This window comes from Diabrotica virgifera, chromosome 8 (assembly GCF_917563875.1).
Source record: "Diabrotica virgifera virgifera chromosome 8, PGI_DIABVI_V3a".
Taxonomy (NCBI): Eukaryota; Metazoa; Arthropoda; class Insecta; order Coleoptera; family Chrysomelidae; genus Diabrotica; species Diabrotica virgifera.
Window position 1 is genome coordinate 184483468 of NC_065450.1, and position 16487 is coordinate 184499954.

The 16487-nt window shown below is 32.3% G+C and overlaps 1 protein-coding gene across 1 annotated transcript in view; it reads right to left on the reverse strand.

The window, feature by feature from the left end:
- Positions 1-16487, reverse strand: part of LOC114332608 (cadherin-99C) — a 431877-nt gene that overhangs the window by 84478 nt on the left and 330912 nt on the right. The window contains exon 19 of the mRNA XM_050657985.1: positions 10669-10918. Within this exon, the coding sequence (XP_050513942.1) occupies positions 10669-10918 (250 nt within the window). The remainder of the gene's footprint in view (positions 1-10668; positions 10919-16487) is intronic.

Below are 16487 nucleotides of genomic sequence, written 5' to 3' on the forward strand. Positions count from 1 at the left end.
AATTGTATCTTCTATTTTATTCATTATGCTTCCTCTTCTCCAAATATGTAGGAAACACGGAAAGCGGTAGAAAGTAGGTATTGATAGTAGCACACCTACACAATTTGTAAGTTTTTTCACAAATCTTCATTTTAAATAATCATTTATAATCATTTATAATCCCGACCTTTGCACTTTGGTACATTTTTAATTAACAAATTTGGTTTAGACATTTTTAATTTTTCTTCTAAATATAATGAAGAAAATTTAATTGATTTTAAATATTTCACGCTAACATTCACATCCAAAAATCCCTCCATTCTTAATATTGTTCCGAAATTCGAACTTCACGAAAGCAAAATTTAAATGTACGTGTGCCGTGCACGTTAAAAACAGCATAAGATCACAACCAATTTGTGCACTTGTGGCCATCTAAACAAGATCTAAACTTGGGGGCTATAGCGGGTAGCGGGGCGGGTGGTGAGTTGTATTTTGCCCTATGAAAAGTCATTGGGATAGGAACCACCGTAAGAGCGGTGAACGAGAGGTTCTGTCTAAGGCCTCGCATCCGTGAAGTTTCTCCTTTGAAATAGAATAAAAATACATATTTGAATGTTACCTATTAGATACTTATAAACTCCTTGGATCTGTTATTTCGGATTTCAATTACTGTATGTATAGTTAGATTAAAATGTTATTTATAGAATAAAAAAATTTACATATGATTGTTTGTGTGAAAATAATTTTGGGGGATCACGTGCACATGTGCACTTATGGAGAAACCGCCACTGAATAGAAATTATTACTATACTAGTGCGGTCCGAAAATTTTGGAAAAGTGGTGATTTATTTCTGAACGTAATCTCATTTCAGTTCGATATACTTGACCCAGCGATGCTCCAACTTCTTTAATACGTCTGAAAAATACGTTTTCTCGAGATCTACAAAGTAGCCATGACGGGGAAGAATTCCTCATTCGACTTAAATGTCTGCCCGGCGAGTGACTTTCTTAAGTTTGGAAACAAAAATAAGTCGTACAGGGCCAAATCTGGAGAATAAGGTGGATGGGACAGAAGTTCGTAACCCAATTCGACCAGTTTTTCCATTGCGACGGCGGAGGTGTGAGCCGGTGGGTTGTCATGGTAAAAGAGCATTTTTTTTCTTCCCCATTTGAGGCTATTTTTCTGCAATCTGGCGTCGAATCGGGCCAATACTGCAGCTCAGTAAACCCCTGTGACCGTGTTGCCTTTTTTCAGGAAGTTGATATAGATCACACCTTGTTAATCGCAGAAAACAGTGACCGTCACCTTTCCGCCCATAGGACAGTCTTCGCCTTCTTCGGAGAACGTTCGCGGGGTGACGTCTATTGTATCAACAGTTACTTGGTCTCTGGTGAGTACCGGTGAATCCATGTTTCCAGTGGCGACGCGTGACTTTTTCTAAAGTGTTACCAAAACCAGATGCAAAAAATATTAGTAAAAAAAATGAAGATATGGCTAAATGTATATACATATATATATGTATATGTAGCTTCAATAATATCATTTTGTATATCACTTGAAACTCTCGAAAAAACCACTTGACCACTTGATGTCCACTCTACAATTATTAATGCTGGACTATCTGATCATGAAGCAGTTTATACGAAGTTTAATATCTCCAGCAAACCCTCCTCGAAAACCCGACGTTTAGGCAGGATTTTTTCCACCCGGAACTTTCGTAAATTCCAAAATTTATGCTTAACCTCTGAGTGGCGCTTTCCTGCCATGGACGTGAATAATAATTTCAGTGAATTCTTAGATAAGCTTATTTGTATCTTCAATAAAGCATTTCCTTTAATTGCAATTAAGCCAAAACATCACAAACCCTGGACTACTAAAGGCATCCGAATATCTTCCAAGAATATGCGTTCTCTTCTCTATAATTTACTACCAACGTCTCTATCACTGAATATATCATCAAGTACAGGGCAACCTATCTTTAACTTATACAATCAGCTAAAAAAGTCTACTACCAGAACCGCCTGGGAAGCTCCAAAAGTGTTGCAAAAGAAACTTGGTCCATAATAAACGATCTTCGAAATAAAACCCACACTGCTCAAACATTTTCCCTTCCAGACCCTGAAAATCTAAATGAATACTTTGTTAATGTGAGTAAAAATCAAGATCCCATTTCATATCTCCCTAATTCAAGAAAGGTCTCGAATTCATTCTTTATAAAACCAGTCGTTAAATCTGAACTAATCCAAACAATTAATAGTATCAAAAGCAAATCTTCCTGTAGTACTGATGGTCTATCGATCAAAATTTTTTCTAATCTTCCAGAAAATGTGTTAGAAGTCCTCATCTCACTAATTAATGATTCTTTTGAGAAAGGTAAATTTCCAGAGTGCCTGAAGACAGCCATCATTATTCCTCTTCATAAGGGTGGTGAAATATCTAATACCTGCAATTATAGACCTATTGCACTACTACCGGTACTCTCCAAAATTATTGAGAGACTCATAAAAGCCCGACTTATGTCCTTTCTAGTTGAAAACAACATTTTATCACAAAATCAGTTCGGCTTTTTAAATAATAAATGCACCACTGATGCCATGTTTTCTGTACTACATGAGGTATATCAAGCACTGAACAATAATCTTTGCACTGCCACCGTTTTTTGTGACTATGCCAAAGCTTTTGATTGTGTAAATCACAACATTTTGATAAAAAAACTAAATTTCTACGGAATTATAGGCATTTCTTTAGATTGGTTCCAATCTTACTTGGAAGATCGGAAACAACTGGTTAGAGCAAATGATAAAGACTCTAGTCTCAAAAACATTGTATGTGGGGTACCTCAAGGTTCAGTATTGGGTCCTCTACTTTTCCTTATCTTTATTAATGACATCACTAATTTAAAAATCGATGGAAACATCTTTCTTTTTGCTGATGATACCAGTATCACTTGTTTAACGAGATACTCGTTTAACGTAGATAAAACAGTAGCATTGTCTTATAAAGGAGCTCTTCAACCCTTACTTCTTAATAACAGCCAGATCAGTACCGTTGATTCTGTAAAATTTCTTGGCATTTTTTTAGACAGCAACCTTAAATGGTCCCTCCATATCGATTTGTTACGGAAGAAACTCTCTTCAGCCTGCTATGCTATAAGATCTGTTTCGAATGAACTCAATTTAGCATCTTCCAAAATAACATATTTTTCTTTGTTCGAGTCACATCTTCGTTATGGCATTCCTTTTTGGGGTTCTGAAAAAAGAGCTATAAGACATCTGTTTGGCCTCAGAAGAACAACACACTGCAGAAGTTACTTCAAAGATCACGGAATTTTAACCCTTCCATCTTTGTATATTTTAGAAACTGTTTGCTTAATTCGTAAACATCTACATGTCTTTCCACCAAGACCTAATCATCACTACTTCTCGAGAAATTCTACGTTTGACGTCTATTTGCCGACCCCGTCCTCGGAGTTAGTAAAGAAATCGATATTATATTCCGCAAAAAAAATGTACAACCATCTCCCCCTACAACTAAAATCTGCACCATCTTTTCCCAAATTCCGTAAACTGACAAAAGCCTACCTGTCTGAAAGACCATATTATTCAGTAGAAGATTATTTTAGTCAATAACTAAGAAATTACAGTACCCTTTGCACAAGTAGTATTTTTATTATTTTTTTATCTATATTTGGGTGTCATATGCAGCAGCTTAACTTTTTAACTTTTAAACCTTTTTTATTAATTATTAGCTAGACTATGGATTTGCAATTTATTTAAATTTTTGCAATTGATTATTTCTGTTTAACTTCGATTTATTTATTTATTTTATTAAACTTATTGACGATTTATGTAATTTTAGTAAATTGGATTGTTACTGTTTTGTTTTTTTTACTATTTATAAGCTTTGTCGATAAAATTGTAAAATTTTTCATGGCAATAAAGCATATTTCTATTCTAAAACAGTTGATGTTTCTAGATGTTGGTAAAATTTTTGAACTTTTTTGGCTATTAATGTTAACAATTTCCTGTAATTGCCTCGATTGTCAGAGTTGTCGCCCTCAAAATGACCACGAAACATTATTTCATGTTTTGCCAAAAAACATACGGTATCTATTATAAGTGTGCTAAGGATATACCTATCTATTTTTTAACAAACTCATTATGTTTAGCATTACCTGGGACACATAATGAGAAACGAAAAGTACCGCCTCGCGCAACTGATCATCCAGGGTAAGATTAAAGGAAAACGAGATCCCGGTAGGCGCCAGATTTCATGGCTTAGAAATATCAGAGACTGGACCGGCCTTGATTCAACATCTTTGTTTAGAGCCGCATTGGACAGAGACAGATTTGCCAGTATAGTCGCTAACCTCCACTAAAGGAGAAAGCATCACAAGAAGAAGAATTATGTTTAGCAATATTTGCTTTAAAAGCTTGGTTAAGAGAACTTTCGATTCTTGTTTTGCCAAACTGAATCAAATTGGGTATACATCTTACATGTAGGTAACGGAGAAATTTCATATCTCTTTTTTAAAACTCTAAAACTATTTAAATCGTGAACCTGGTCCACCCATTTTTCTGTAGAAACCAGAAGACATGGCCAACAATACAGTCTATTTTTGTTGCAACCACATAACCAAGAATTTTCACTGTACCAACTAAATTTAAAATATCGAACTACTTTTTTTGATTCCTTTTTTAAATTGTTTAAAATAGGTCTTTCATTTTCAATAATCTCATTTTTTTCTTCAAAATTATACAAGGAGAATTACTTTTCAAGTAGTTGATCGATTACGCAGCGACACTCATCCATGGTTAACTGCACGCACACTTTTTATAGGTACTGTAACCAAATTTAAATCTGGTAACAGGGCTACTGATATACACAGCGCGCTTACGGGCTTACGCCGTCGCTCCTTCAAAATTTTCAGACACTAGCCGGTCCCGAGCGACAGCGAGGATATAAACATTGTAACCACAAATGAGACTGGTAACAGAGTATAAAAAAGTGCAGTGAGTCACATAAACTCGCCAATATTTTTGTGTGCCTACGAGTAGTTGGCTATTTACTGAATTAGGTACTATTAACACATAATATAATAATATATTTCTATTGGTAAAAATATAGGTAAATGGAATTATTCATCGTCATAAAATATTTATTTGCAAGATTTTTAACTGTTACCAATGGTAACAGTGGTTACATAGACGCTTCGCCTGTGTATGTTTCCCATGGAGAGGATAAATACTTATTAGACGACCCACGTAGATGTACTCTATTATAAAAATTATAATAGAAGTAACGGAATAAAATGTTATTTGAATTTTCTTTAATGCAACTAGATACTGACTATCATCCGTTTTTGGTTTATTATTTGTTAATTAGGTATATAATTAATGTAAGTATATAGAGTGGTGAGCCTAATACCGGCAAAATAGGGCAAGAGACGGAAAACATAATACATTGCGAAACAAATAGAGATGAAACTAGTGGAGATGAAAATGATCGTTATAAACGTATAAATTAACATTACATTACATTGTTTCCCACCTTCAGATGTCTGTTACAGGAGTATTTTATAAAATTATAGTGTCACTGTTACAGTTGTCATACTCCTCTGATACGTCTAAAGGTGAGAAACTATGTAATTTAATGTTAATTTATACGTTTATAACGATAATTTCCATCTCCACTAGTTCCATCTCTTTTTGTTTCGCAATTCATTATACACGAGCGGCACACCCTCAAAAAAGCGCTTAGTTTTCGAGACACTGACCACGGAGGGGTTAATGGCTAATTTTATTCATACCTTATATTTTCGAGGGTGCTGAAAACGAAAATGAGGTTTATTTTGAATTTCATGTGGGGGAACATTGTCAAAATCGCAATTTTACTCCAAAAATAAAAAAAAAATAAAATCACGTTTTTTTGCCTTTACCTCGCTACGACTCTGTTCCATTTTAATTTTTTTTCTGAAATTTTTACACTATATAGCTCTAACATTTTTGAAGACAACGGTATCTGTTTCAAGCTCTTATTCTTATTCTGATAAAGGTTATGAATTTTTCAAAGGAAAAGGTGCGGATTTGTGCACTGCAAAGTTTAATCGCAAAAGTTGTGCGACGAAGTTTAAAATTTAGCTTCTTAATCACGTTTATGTTAAAATAGAGAGTACAAAGAAGTTTTCTGGAAGTTTTAGATCAAAATGTTTTATAGAAAAAAAAAATAGTGTAACTTTTAATGTCGACATTAGAAATCCCCAATATACCGCTTATTTTTCGAGATACTGACAATGGGTGGTGAATGGCTAATTTTGTCCTTAGATTATGTTTTTGACCCTGATGAAAACGAAAATAAACTTTATTTTAAATTTTAGGTTGGGGAATATTGTCAAAATTGCAATTGTACCCTAAAAATAATAAAAAAAATGAAATCACGTTTTTTTGCGAATAGCTCGCTACAACTCTGGTCCGTTTCAATATTCTTTTCTAAAGTTAGTACACTATATATCGCTCACTTTTTGAAGACGATGGTTTCGGCTTCAAGCTTTTAGTCTTATTCTAGTAAAAGTTATGAATCTTTTAAAGTACAAGGTGCAGATTCGTGAATTGCAAAGTTTAATCGCAAAATTTGACTGACAAAATTTGAAATATAGATCTTAAATCAAATTATTTTTAAAACATGAGTACAAAGAACTTTTCTGGAAAGTTTTGGATCAAAATATTTTATAGAAAACAATTGGTGCAACTTTTAACATCGACGTTATAAAACCCCCAAAATAACGCTGTTTTCGCTAATTTTTCGAGATACTGATTATTGGTGGTGAATGGCTAATTTTGATCTTACTTTATGTTTTTGATGGTGCTGAAAACGAAAATTAAGTTTATTTTGAATTTTAGGTGGGAGAACATTGTCAAAATCGCAATTTGCCCTAAAAATAAAAAAAAAGAATGTGTGCACTTTGTACGCACGTAAGAAGTTATACTTCTATTATATGATTTCAACGAAATCAATATACTTTAAACAGTTTCTCTACTACTTTCCAAAAATTTTTATTAAAACAATACCAAAAATTAAAAAAATAAAAGAATAAAACACACACAAACACATTGAAAAATGCTACAAATGCTTTCTGAACAATAATTGTTGTCAAAATTTTTAATTAAATACGTATTTTCTGAAAAAAATTATATAATAATATACTTACAATCATAAAATCTATATAAAAAAAATAAAAAAATGATATAACTTGCATTGGGCTTGAACCTACTTCCCGTGTATCCCGCCGTACGAGAGTCGAAGCGATTTCAAACTGCACCACCTTCGCGTATACGTCATGTGGGAATATACACAAACTGAACAACTTTTTGACATTTTGTTTATATGAATTTTTATTAGTTTGATTTTTGTCGAATTAAAATACAACAATATATAGGGTGAGAAAACGATACATTAGATGAAAATTTGTAGAAAGTTTGTTCGTAATCAGATTATGTAAATTAAAGCATTGCCTACTAGGGGTATAGCATAGCAAGTACTAGGTAAGTACATTATTTTTTTTACATTTTCAAAATAGGTACGAAGATAATTTTTTATTGGAATACAACTGAAACATTTAGAATTACGTACCTGTGGCTTTTCAAAACTATTTAAAAAGTCACTATAATTATAAATTTGATTTTATTTCTGTCCTCACAACAATAAAAACTAATATATTATACAACATTTTTGTTTACCGATAACCTCCATATTGAACAATTATTGACAGATCATTTCAACACCCAATCAGAGCCCGTATAAAGACTAATACCAAACTGTCGGTGTGCGCATGCGCGCAGATCAATATAAATTCACCCTCAATCTCAATCGCGCCTAAAGAAGTATGACTTCAAAAAATTAAACCACGTTTTACTTAAAATTAAAAGTTGCACTATATTTTTTCTATAACACATCTAGATCTAAAACTCGCCATAAAACTTCTTTGAACTCTATGGTTTAACCCGCCGTTACACGCGTCTTCTATTGTGACGTGGTTGCACGCGTATGAGCGTCGCCCTCACCTACATAAATTCGACTTATTTCGAGGAAGAATGAATGTCAACATGTATAAATATAAAATGGGTTGTACTCACATATTATAGAAAGTCTCGTAAACCAATTTTTTTTATTAATTTACCAAAAAAAAAGTAAAAATAATATAGATCAAAAGCAAGTTTTCTTAATTTTCAATTTCAGCAAGCCACTGAAGAAATTAACGTTCTTTACGCGAATTCATTTTACTAAAAATACAAATTAAAATTAAAAACTGTTCTGAAGCTATTTCTTTGTGACATTTATGTAATTAACTATTAATATTTTGTATTTTGATAACGACGTCCGAGGTGGAATTCGAAACGTCAATAAAATCAATTTTTCAAGTTAAATTGTGGCTTATTTCCCAAATAGAATAGGTAAATTTAAAAATGGGTTCTTAACCAGTGGCGCACCTAGAATTTTCCTCTGGGGGGGGAGGAAGGGGGTTTGCTTGGGCACCGAAAGTTTTTTTTATTATTTGTGAAAGACAAGTTACATTTTCCTACTTTCTTTTATATATATTTCTATATGATCTGGGTGGGATTTTAACCCCCAAACCCCCCTCGGTGTGCCACTGTTCCTAACCTAATCCAAACAATAATATTTTAATTAAACCTACCTAAATATTAAATAAAAACCTAAAAGTTTCTTTGAGATAACAGAAACGTGATTTCACTGTGATTGCACGCGCAGTGAGGAATTCCCTCACTTGAAGAGGGATGTCTCTTCTTTCAACTATCACACAGCACACTGGCCGCCTGAAATATTCTATAACTTTTTCATACCCTCTCATAAACCATGCTAAAGGCATTCCTGGGTGCTTAAGGTTATCGTATTAGTTTACACAATTTCATTGGTTATAAACAAATATGGTGAGGGATTTCCTCATAGCGCGTGTAATGGCGGGTTAATATAAACGTAATTAAATAGATAAATTTTAAATTTTGTCACTTAATTTTTACGACTTAACTTTGCAATTCTTTGCAATTCACGAATCTGCACCTTTAATTTTTAAAAATTCATAACTTTTATGAAGAAAAGACTAAAAGACTACAGTTGCTTTCATAGTCTTTACAATGATAAGAAATATATGTTGTAGAAACTTCAGAAAAAATATTAAAATAGAACAGAGTTGTAGCGAGTTAAACGTAAAAATTCGTGACTTCATTATTTTTTTCATTTTTAGGTTAAAATTGCGATATTGACCATTCATTGTCAGCACCATCGAAAACATAAAATAAGATCAAAATTAGATATTTACGCCCATGGTCAGTATCTCGAAAAATAAGCGTTATTTTGGAGATGTATAACTGTATAACGTCTATATTAAAAGTTGCGCCATCTTTTTTTCTATAAACTATTTGTAACTCATTTGTAACTAAAACTTTCCAGAAAACTTCCTTGTACTCTATGTTTTAACATAAACGTGAATAATAAGAAAACTTTTAAATTTTGCCACTCAACTTTTGTGATTAATTTTTGCAATTCACGAATATACACCTTGTACTTTAAAAAATTTATAACTTTTACCAGAATAATACTAAAAGCTTAAGATAGATACCATTGTCTTCAAAAAAGTGAGCAACATATAGTGTACAAACCTTAGAAAAAATATTAAAATGAACCAGAGTTGTAGCAAGTAAAACGCAAAAAACGTGATTTCACTTTTTTTTTATTTTTAGGGTACAATTGCGATTTTGACAATATTTAATTACCTAAAATTTAAAATAAATTTCATTTTCGTTTTCAGCACCATCAAAAATATAATCTAAGATCAAAATAAGCCATTCACCGCCCATGGTCAGTATCTCAAAAAAATAACCGTTATATTGGGGACTTCTAATGCCGATAATAAAAGTTGCACTATTTTTTTTCTATAAAACATTTTGATCTAAAATTCTCTATAAAACTTCTTTGTACTCTCTATTTTAACATAAACGTGATTAAAAGGCTAAGTTTTATATTCCGTCACTCAACTTTTGCGATTAAACTTTGCAATGCACAAATCCGCACCTTTTAATTTAAAAAATTCATAACCTTGATCAGAATAAGAATTAAAGCTTGAAACAGGTATCGTTGTCTTCAAAAATGTCAGAGCTATATACTGTAAAAATTTCAGAAAAAAAATTTAAAATGGAACAGAGTTGTAGCGAGGTAAACGCAAAAAAAACGTGATTTTATTTTTATTTATTTTTAGGGTAAAATTGCGATTTTGACAATGTTCCCCCACATCAAATTCAAAATAAATCTCATTTTCGTTTTCAGCAGCGTTAAAAACATACAGTATGTCTAAAATTAGCCAATCACCTCTCCGTGGTCAGCACCTGGTCATTTTGGGGGTGCCTGCCGCTCGCCTATTATGTTTTTCATCTTTTGAGCTATTTTGCAGGTTATTAGCGCGCTCATCACTGTATAAAAAAATTGCATATCTAAATAAAAATTATGCATATATTTACAAAGATGTGTGCATATATATGACACAAAACAAAAAATGCACAAAAAATGATTCTAGACGAGTTAGTTGATTTTCTAAAGGTTGCCATCCACGCGCCCATTCTCATTACCAGACTTCAATAAAATACATAATTGAGAAAATTATAGATGAGCTGATTTACCTTCCTTATTTCCAGAAATAATTTGACACTTGAGGGGTATGTTTGCTCCATGGGTTTTACTATTAACAATAGTAAGAGTTTTTATTTTATATCCAACTGTAGCATTCTCAGGTACTTGCAAACTATACGAAGAATCGGCAAACCTTAGACCCACTTCCGGCGCCACTGTGGCTACATGTTGAATATACACGTCAACCGTAATAACTGATGATAATTGAGGATCGCCCAAGTCAAAAGCCCTTACGTCTACCTAAAATAGAAAAAAATATTTTAAAACATGGTATAATACTTCTAAAATTTGGTGTATCGAACAGCGATTCGCAAAATCACTATCCTATCCGGCTGAAATCTGGAAAAGTACCTAATCTATAGTCCGTCTAGAAAGTATCCGGAAAAAGAAAGCAGATTTATAATTTTACGGTATTTATTTCTATCACTTGAAATATAAAATTTCAACATATAATTCATGTCATTTACCTATACAACCTCCATTTAAATCTAAACACTTAACTAAACGTACAGGTACACCCGAAACTAGGTCAAGGCCATAATTTTCGGTAATGGTGTTCCAGGCCTGTAAAACTGACCGAATCAAACCTTCTTTATCTCGTGGCGCTGCTCGTTTTACTTCAATCTTCATCAGTCCCCATATGTTTTCAATGGGGCTAAGATCTGGAGATGCTGCTGGCCACGGAATTATTGCCAATTCGTGTTCTTGCATCCATGCTTGAGTATAAGCAGAAGTATGGCATCTTGCATTATCTTGCTGAAAACGCGACCCCTCTGGATATAAAACATGAGCCGTTTCAAGAAGAAAATCATTTAGGATGTCACAATATTTCGCACTCTCAACAGTACCATTAACTATAGAGAGAGGTGTAGCACCACGCTGAGATATTGCTCCCCAAACCATTATTTTAGTGGGAAATTTGGAAATTTGAACGGTAACATTTTCTCTTGATAGGACTTTTAGATGATTTGCACCAAGCTGGAAACAACTTTCATCAGATATAAAGACATTATTAAAATTATCTTCTCGAAAACGTTGACAAAAATCTATTCTTCGTTGCCTTTGCAGACGTGTCATTGTAATAAATTTTTTTGGATTACTTGATATGTAACCTTGCTTTATCAGTGACATGCGGACAGTTTCTGGGCACACTTTTATTCTTCGTTAATTTCCAAATCTGTTCGCTAATTTTCGAAACCCTAGGCACGGATTTTGTCATCCTAAAGCCACTAAAGCATTTAAATTGTTTCCGCGAATCTTACGCGGTCTACCCAAAACTGGTATATGTCTCATATCTATGCCATTTATTATCCTCTTTATTGTTTCATACACTGCACTTTTTCCGAGTTCAGTCAATTGCACTAATTTTTTAATGTTTCGGACACCCTTTCTATTCGCGGTGTGCAAGTACTTGGAAGGGGAAACGAGAAACGACCCTGCGCGAGTCGCGGAGAAATATTGCAACTATCTTAAATAATTCATATTGTCAATTGACATTGTCAAATTGACGTATATTTCATACCTTCTGTCAATGAAGCAGAAAAATTATATATTGCTCCACAATATTGATATGATATGCAATTATTATATAAAGGTAAATTTAATTAATTTTATTTTGCTTGCAGTACTGCATTTTAATAACTAATTTTATTTACTACATACAATTGTTGACGTTTTCATAACATAACCTGAATCTTATTTTTTCTTATTATTTTTTTGGACTATGGCCTTGACAATTATCCAGTAACCAGGACTAATATAATTGGCCAATATAATTAAAAGTGCGAATTTTAGTATAGAGCGTAGAAATAGGGGTCGCTTTGCCGAACTTGCACGGTCCCAATACAAATATTCCACCACTTTTCTTTTTTCTACTTGCGACATTATTTCACAAATCTTAAGTCTGTTTACAAACAACAATATTTGACAGCTGGTGTTGTCATGCGATTTTGTCCATAACCTACTATCGGCACAACCTACTTGATGCATTACTTTTATCTTAAAATGTTACAAAAAGGAAATCTATTAAAATTAGGAAAACTATAAAATTCCGGATACTTTCTAGACGGACTATACTTTGGACATGTGGAACTTATCCAAGATAATGATCTTCATGATAAAGCAGTCATCTGGAATGCCATGCCCGAACTGCCAATGGATTGGAAACGAGAAGAGAAATGATTTATAAATCCTAATTGTGGAATTGACGTCAATGATACAAACATACCAAACCACTTTTGAAAAACGATAAGTTCATTTCAAATTATTTTAGTAGTCCCCATTATTTTCCAACTCAGTATACCTGAATGAAAAGAACTATCAAGAAACAAACGAAAACATTTTACAATTTTTTTAAGTTTCTTTTACTATTGTAGAGTGAATCTCATCATCGCTATGGTAACTTTGAAAACTAGTGCTTTAAATAGCTATAATGAGCTACAGGTACATCATACTCTAATAATTCTTAGCGAGAAAATGCTTAGTAGCCTTTTTCGTAGGCTACTTCTCCCCTTAATTCTTCCTTGTAAAATGATTTTAAGTAGCTCATATTTTTCTCTTCATTTATATGACTCAGGTAGTCCAGTTAACTTATTTTTAGAGTTGTTTGAATTTCTACTTCTACATTTAGACATTGCAGCACTTTGGATTGTTTTGAAACCCTTGTATTTTGAACACCTTGTTTTTTTATAGAGATTTAAGAAAATACACTAAGCATCAAAATTAACGCACCACCTTAAAAATGGGACATTTTTGATGTCTTGTATTTCCTAAACCTGTTGTCCGATTTTAGTGATTTTTTTAATATGTTATAGCTTTATTCTTCAAAAATATCGACGTAATAATATTGTTGCTAAACAGATAAGTGTCATTGTATACCGGGTGTAAAAATGACAGTGTGTTTTTTCCTAAAAGTTTGGAACAACCTTTGAAATATTCTGGCGTATATAAAATATTGAAATTAAAACTTAACTGTAGCCTTAGGCTTTCTTAATATTATGCTTTTTGATTCATTCGCTTATGTTAGATAATAAAAAAGTTAGGTACTTTAACAACTAGCAACGTTCTTCATCAATACAAGGTGTTTCTAAATAAGTACGACAAACTTTAAGGAGTAATTCTGCATGAAAATATAATGACAGTTTGTTTTATGAACATATATCCGCAAATGCTTCGTTTCCGAGATACGGGATGTTGAATTTTTTCTTACAAACTGACGATTTATTTATTGCTCCAAAACCGGTTGAGATATGCAAATGAAATTTGGTAGGTTTTAAAAGGTAGTTATTGCGCATTTTTTGAGAAGAAAATTTTTACAATTAAGAATTTTATATTCACCATTGGCGTGCATACGGGTAATATGACCGGGTAATATGACCCGTATGCACGCCAATGGTGAATATAAAATTCTTAATTTTATGTCAAAAAATGCGCAATAACTACCTCTTAAAACCTACTAAATTTTATTTGCATATCTCAACCGGTTTTAGAGCAATAAATAAATCGTCAGTTTGTAAGAAAAAACTCAACATCCCATATCTCGGAAACGAAGCATTCGCAGACATATGTTTATAAAGCAAATGGTCATTATTTTTTCATGCAGAATTACCCCTTAAAGTTTGTCGCACTTATTTAGAAACACCCTGTATTGATGAATAACATGGCTAGTTGTTAAAGTACCTAACTTTTTTATTATCACATATAAGCGAATGAATCGAAAAGCAGCATGTTAAAAAAGCCTAAGGCTACAATTGAGTTTTAATTTTAATATTTTATATACGCTAGAATATTCCACAGGGTGTTCCAAACTTTGAGGAAAAAACACACTATCATTTTTACACCCGGTATACAATGACACTTACCTGTTTAGCAATAATATTATTACATCGATATTCTTGAAGAATAAGGCTGTAATATACTAAAAATTAAAAAAATCACTCAAATCGGACAACAGGTTTAGGAAATATGAGAAATCCAAAATGTCCCATTTTTAAGGTTGTACACTGAAAAAAATATTGTACATAGTACCAATGAACGCCAATCATTGACTTTTTTTACATTGATTCAATGAAAATTTCGTTAATACTATAAACATGTAGTCATTAAGGAACGACCATATTCATTATTACAATGTAATTCTATTAATTAAAAAATAATGAATATAATCATTATTCCAATGAATCTTTTTATCTATCCAATGACTTTTTTCATAATACTAATAATTTGTTCATTGTATATATGAAATTATACATCATGATTATGCGGTTAAATTAATGAATATAAAACGTTGCACTAATGTACAGTGTTCTTTAAATTACGAACTCGTTTATCGAATCAATGTTTCCGTAACATCAAATCAATGTTTTCGACTTTGATTAATAACTCGATACATTGTTTTGATGTAACGCAATCATTGTATTAATGTAATATACCTGAATCAATGATCAATTCATTCTAGCAATGATCTTGTACATAAACCTATACATTTCTTAAAACTCTATAAGTGTTTTTATTGGTGTAAAAAAATCACGTGACAACAGTTGCAGCCTCCTAGCAGACAGTCACCCTGCAGACTCTGAGGAGCGGTGTTTGGCACTAGTGATTTGGTTGATTTTTCTAAGGTATGTATTTACATATATTTTTAACTGTTTATAAATTATTTTGTTGGATTTCTATAAAAATAAGTTGTACTTCTAGTTCCACTTTTGCAGATTGATGTGGACTTTGGAGTGGCATTTGGAAATAGAAATGGACTTATTGATGGATGAGACAGCAATAATTTCGAAAGAATTATCTCCTTTCTTCGGTTTGAAAGTCATATCAAGAATAAAACAAATAAATTTTTATTTGAAAAGATTTCCCATGAAGACATTACGGAATGTAAGTACCTATTTCATTATTCAATCCTGCATATTTAGTATATTAATTAATTTTTGTTCTCTGTAAATTTTTCAAAAGCTAATTCGACATATAGGTAAAAGAAAATATGAACCATTTGAAAATATTTCTAAATGGTATAATCTTATAAAAGATTAGTAAATTAAATCTTTAGGTGATTAAACCGTAAATAATTGAAAAATATTATTAACTCTTGCAGTCGGTAGTATCTATCAAAGAAAAAATAAACATCTCAACATCAAGCAATTTTTTTCAGGATAAATTAAAATATTTCTATAAAAAAAGTGATACCCAAAAATAGAACCATGTTCACTATTTAGTTAGATTTATTTTTTTTATAATAATTATTAATATAAATTGTAGATGGCTAACATGCAGTTATTCTTTGGGTTCTACATCGATATTTTGTACGAACTAATAAAATATACCATCAGAGATTTCCAGTAATCATTCTTACATCGGGAAGACCCAGCAAGAAGTCGAAGATCATATTAGATTTTTGAAATCAAAGAAAAATGCCATTCAACCATTTGTTTTTTGTATGGGTGGTGATAATTAATCCCTGAGAGATGTTGTATTTATGGAGATGTTATTGTAGATGTATCTATTTTCACGATATCAGGTATACATTTTTTATATAATATAAATATATTTTTATATTCGTCTTTCAATTGCCAGATGGCGCTTGCCACCTATTATCATCACTTTGGTTGCGATGTGTGGGAAAACCTCTCGATGCAATTTAGTTGGAGTATGGAGAACAGTGCCTACGTTCCTTCTGATAAAGCTCCAATAAGAGCAGAAAATCGCGGTTAAAGAAACTGGACTGCACTCCGTATTCTAATTAAAAAGTAAGATTGGTTTGCCTTCGCATTGCAACCGAATAAAAATGGTACACATTTTTATTTTATTT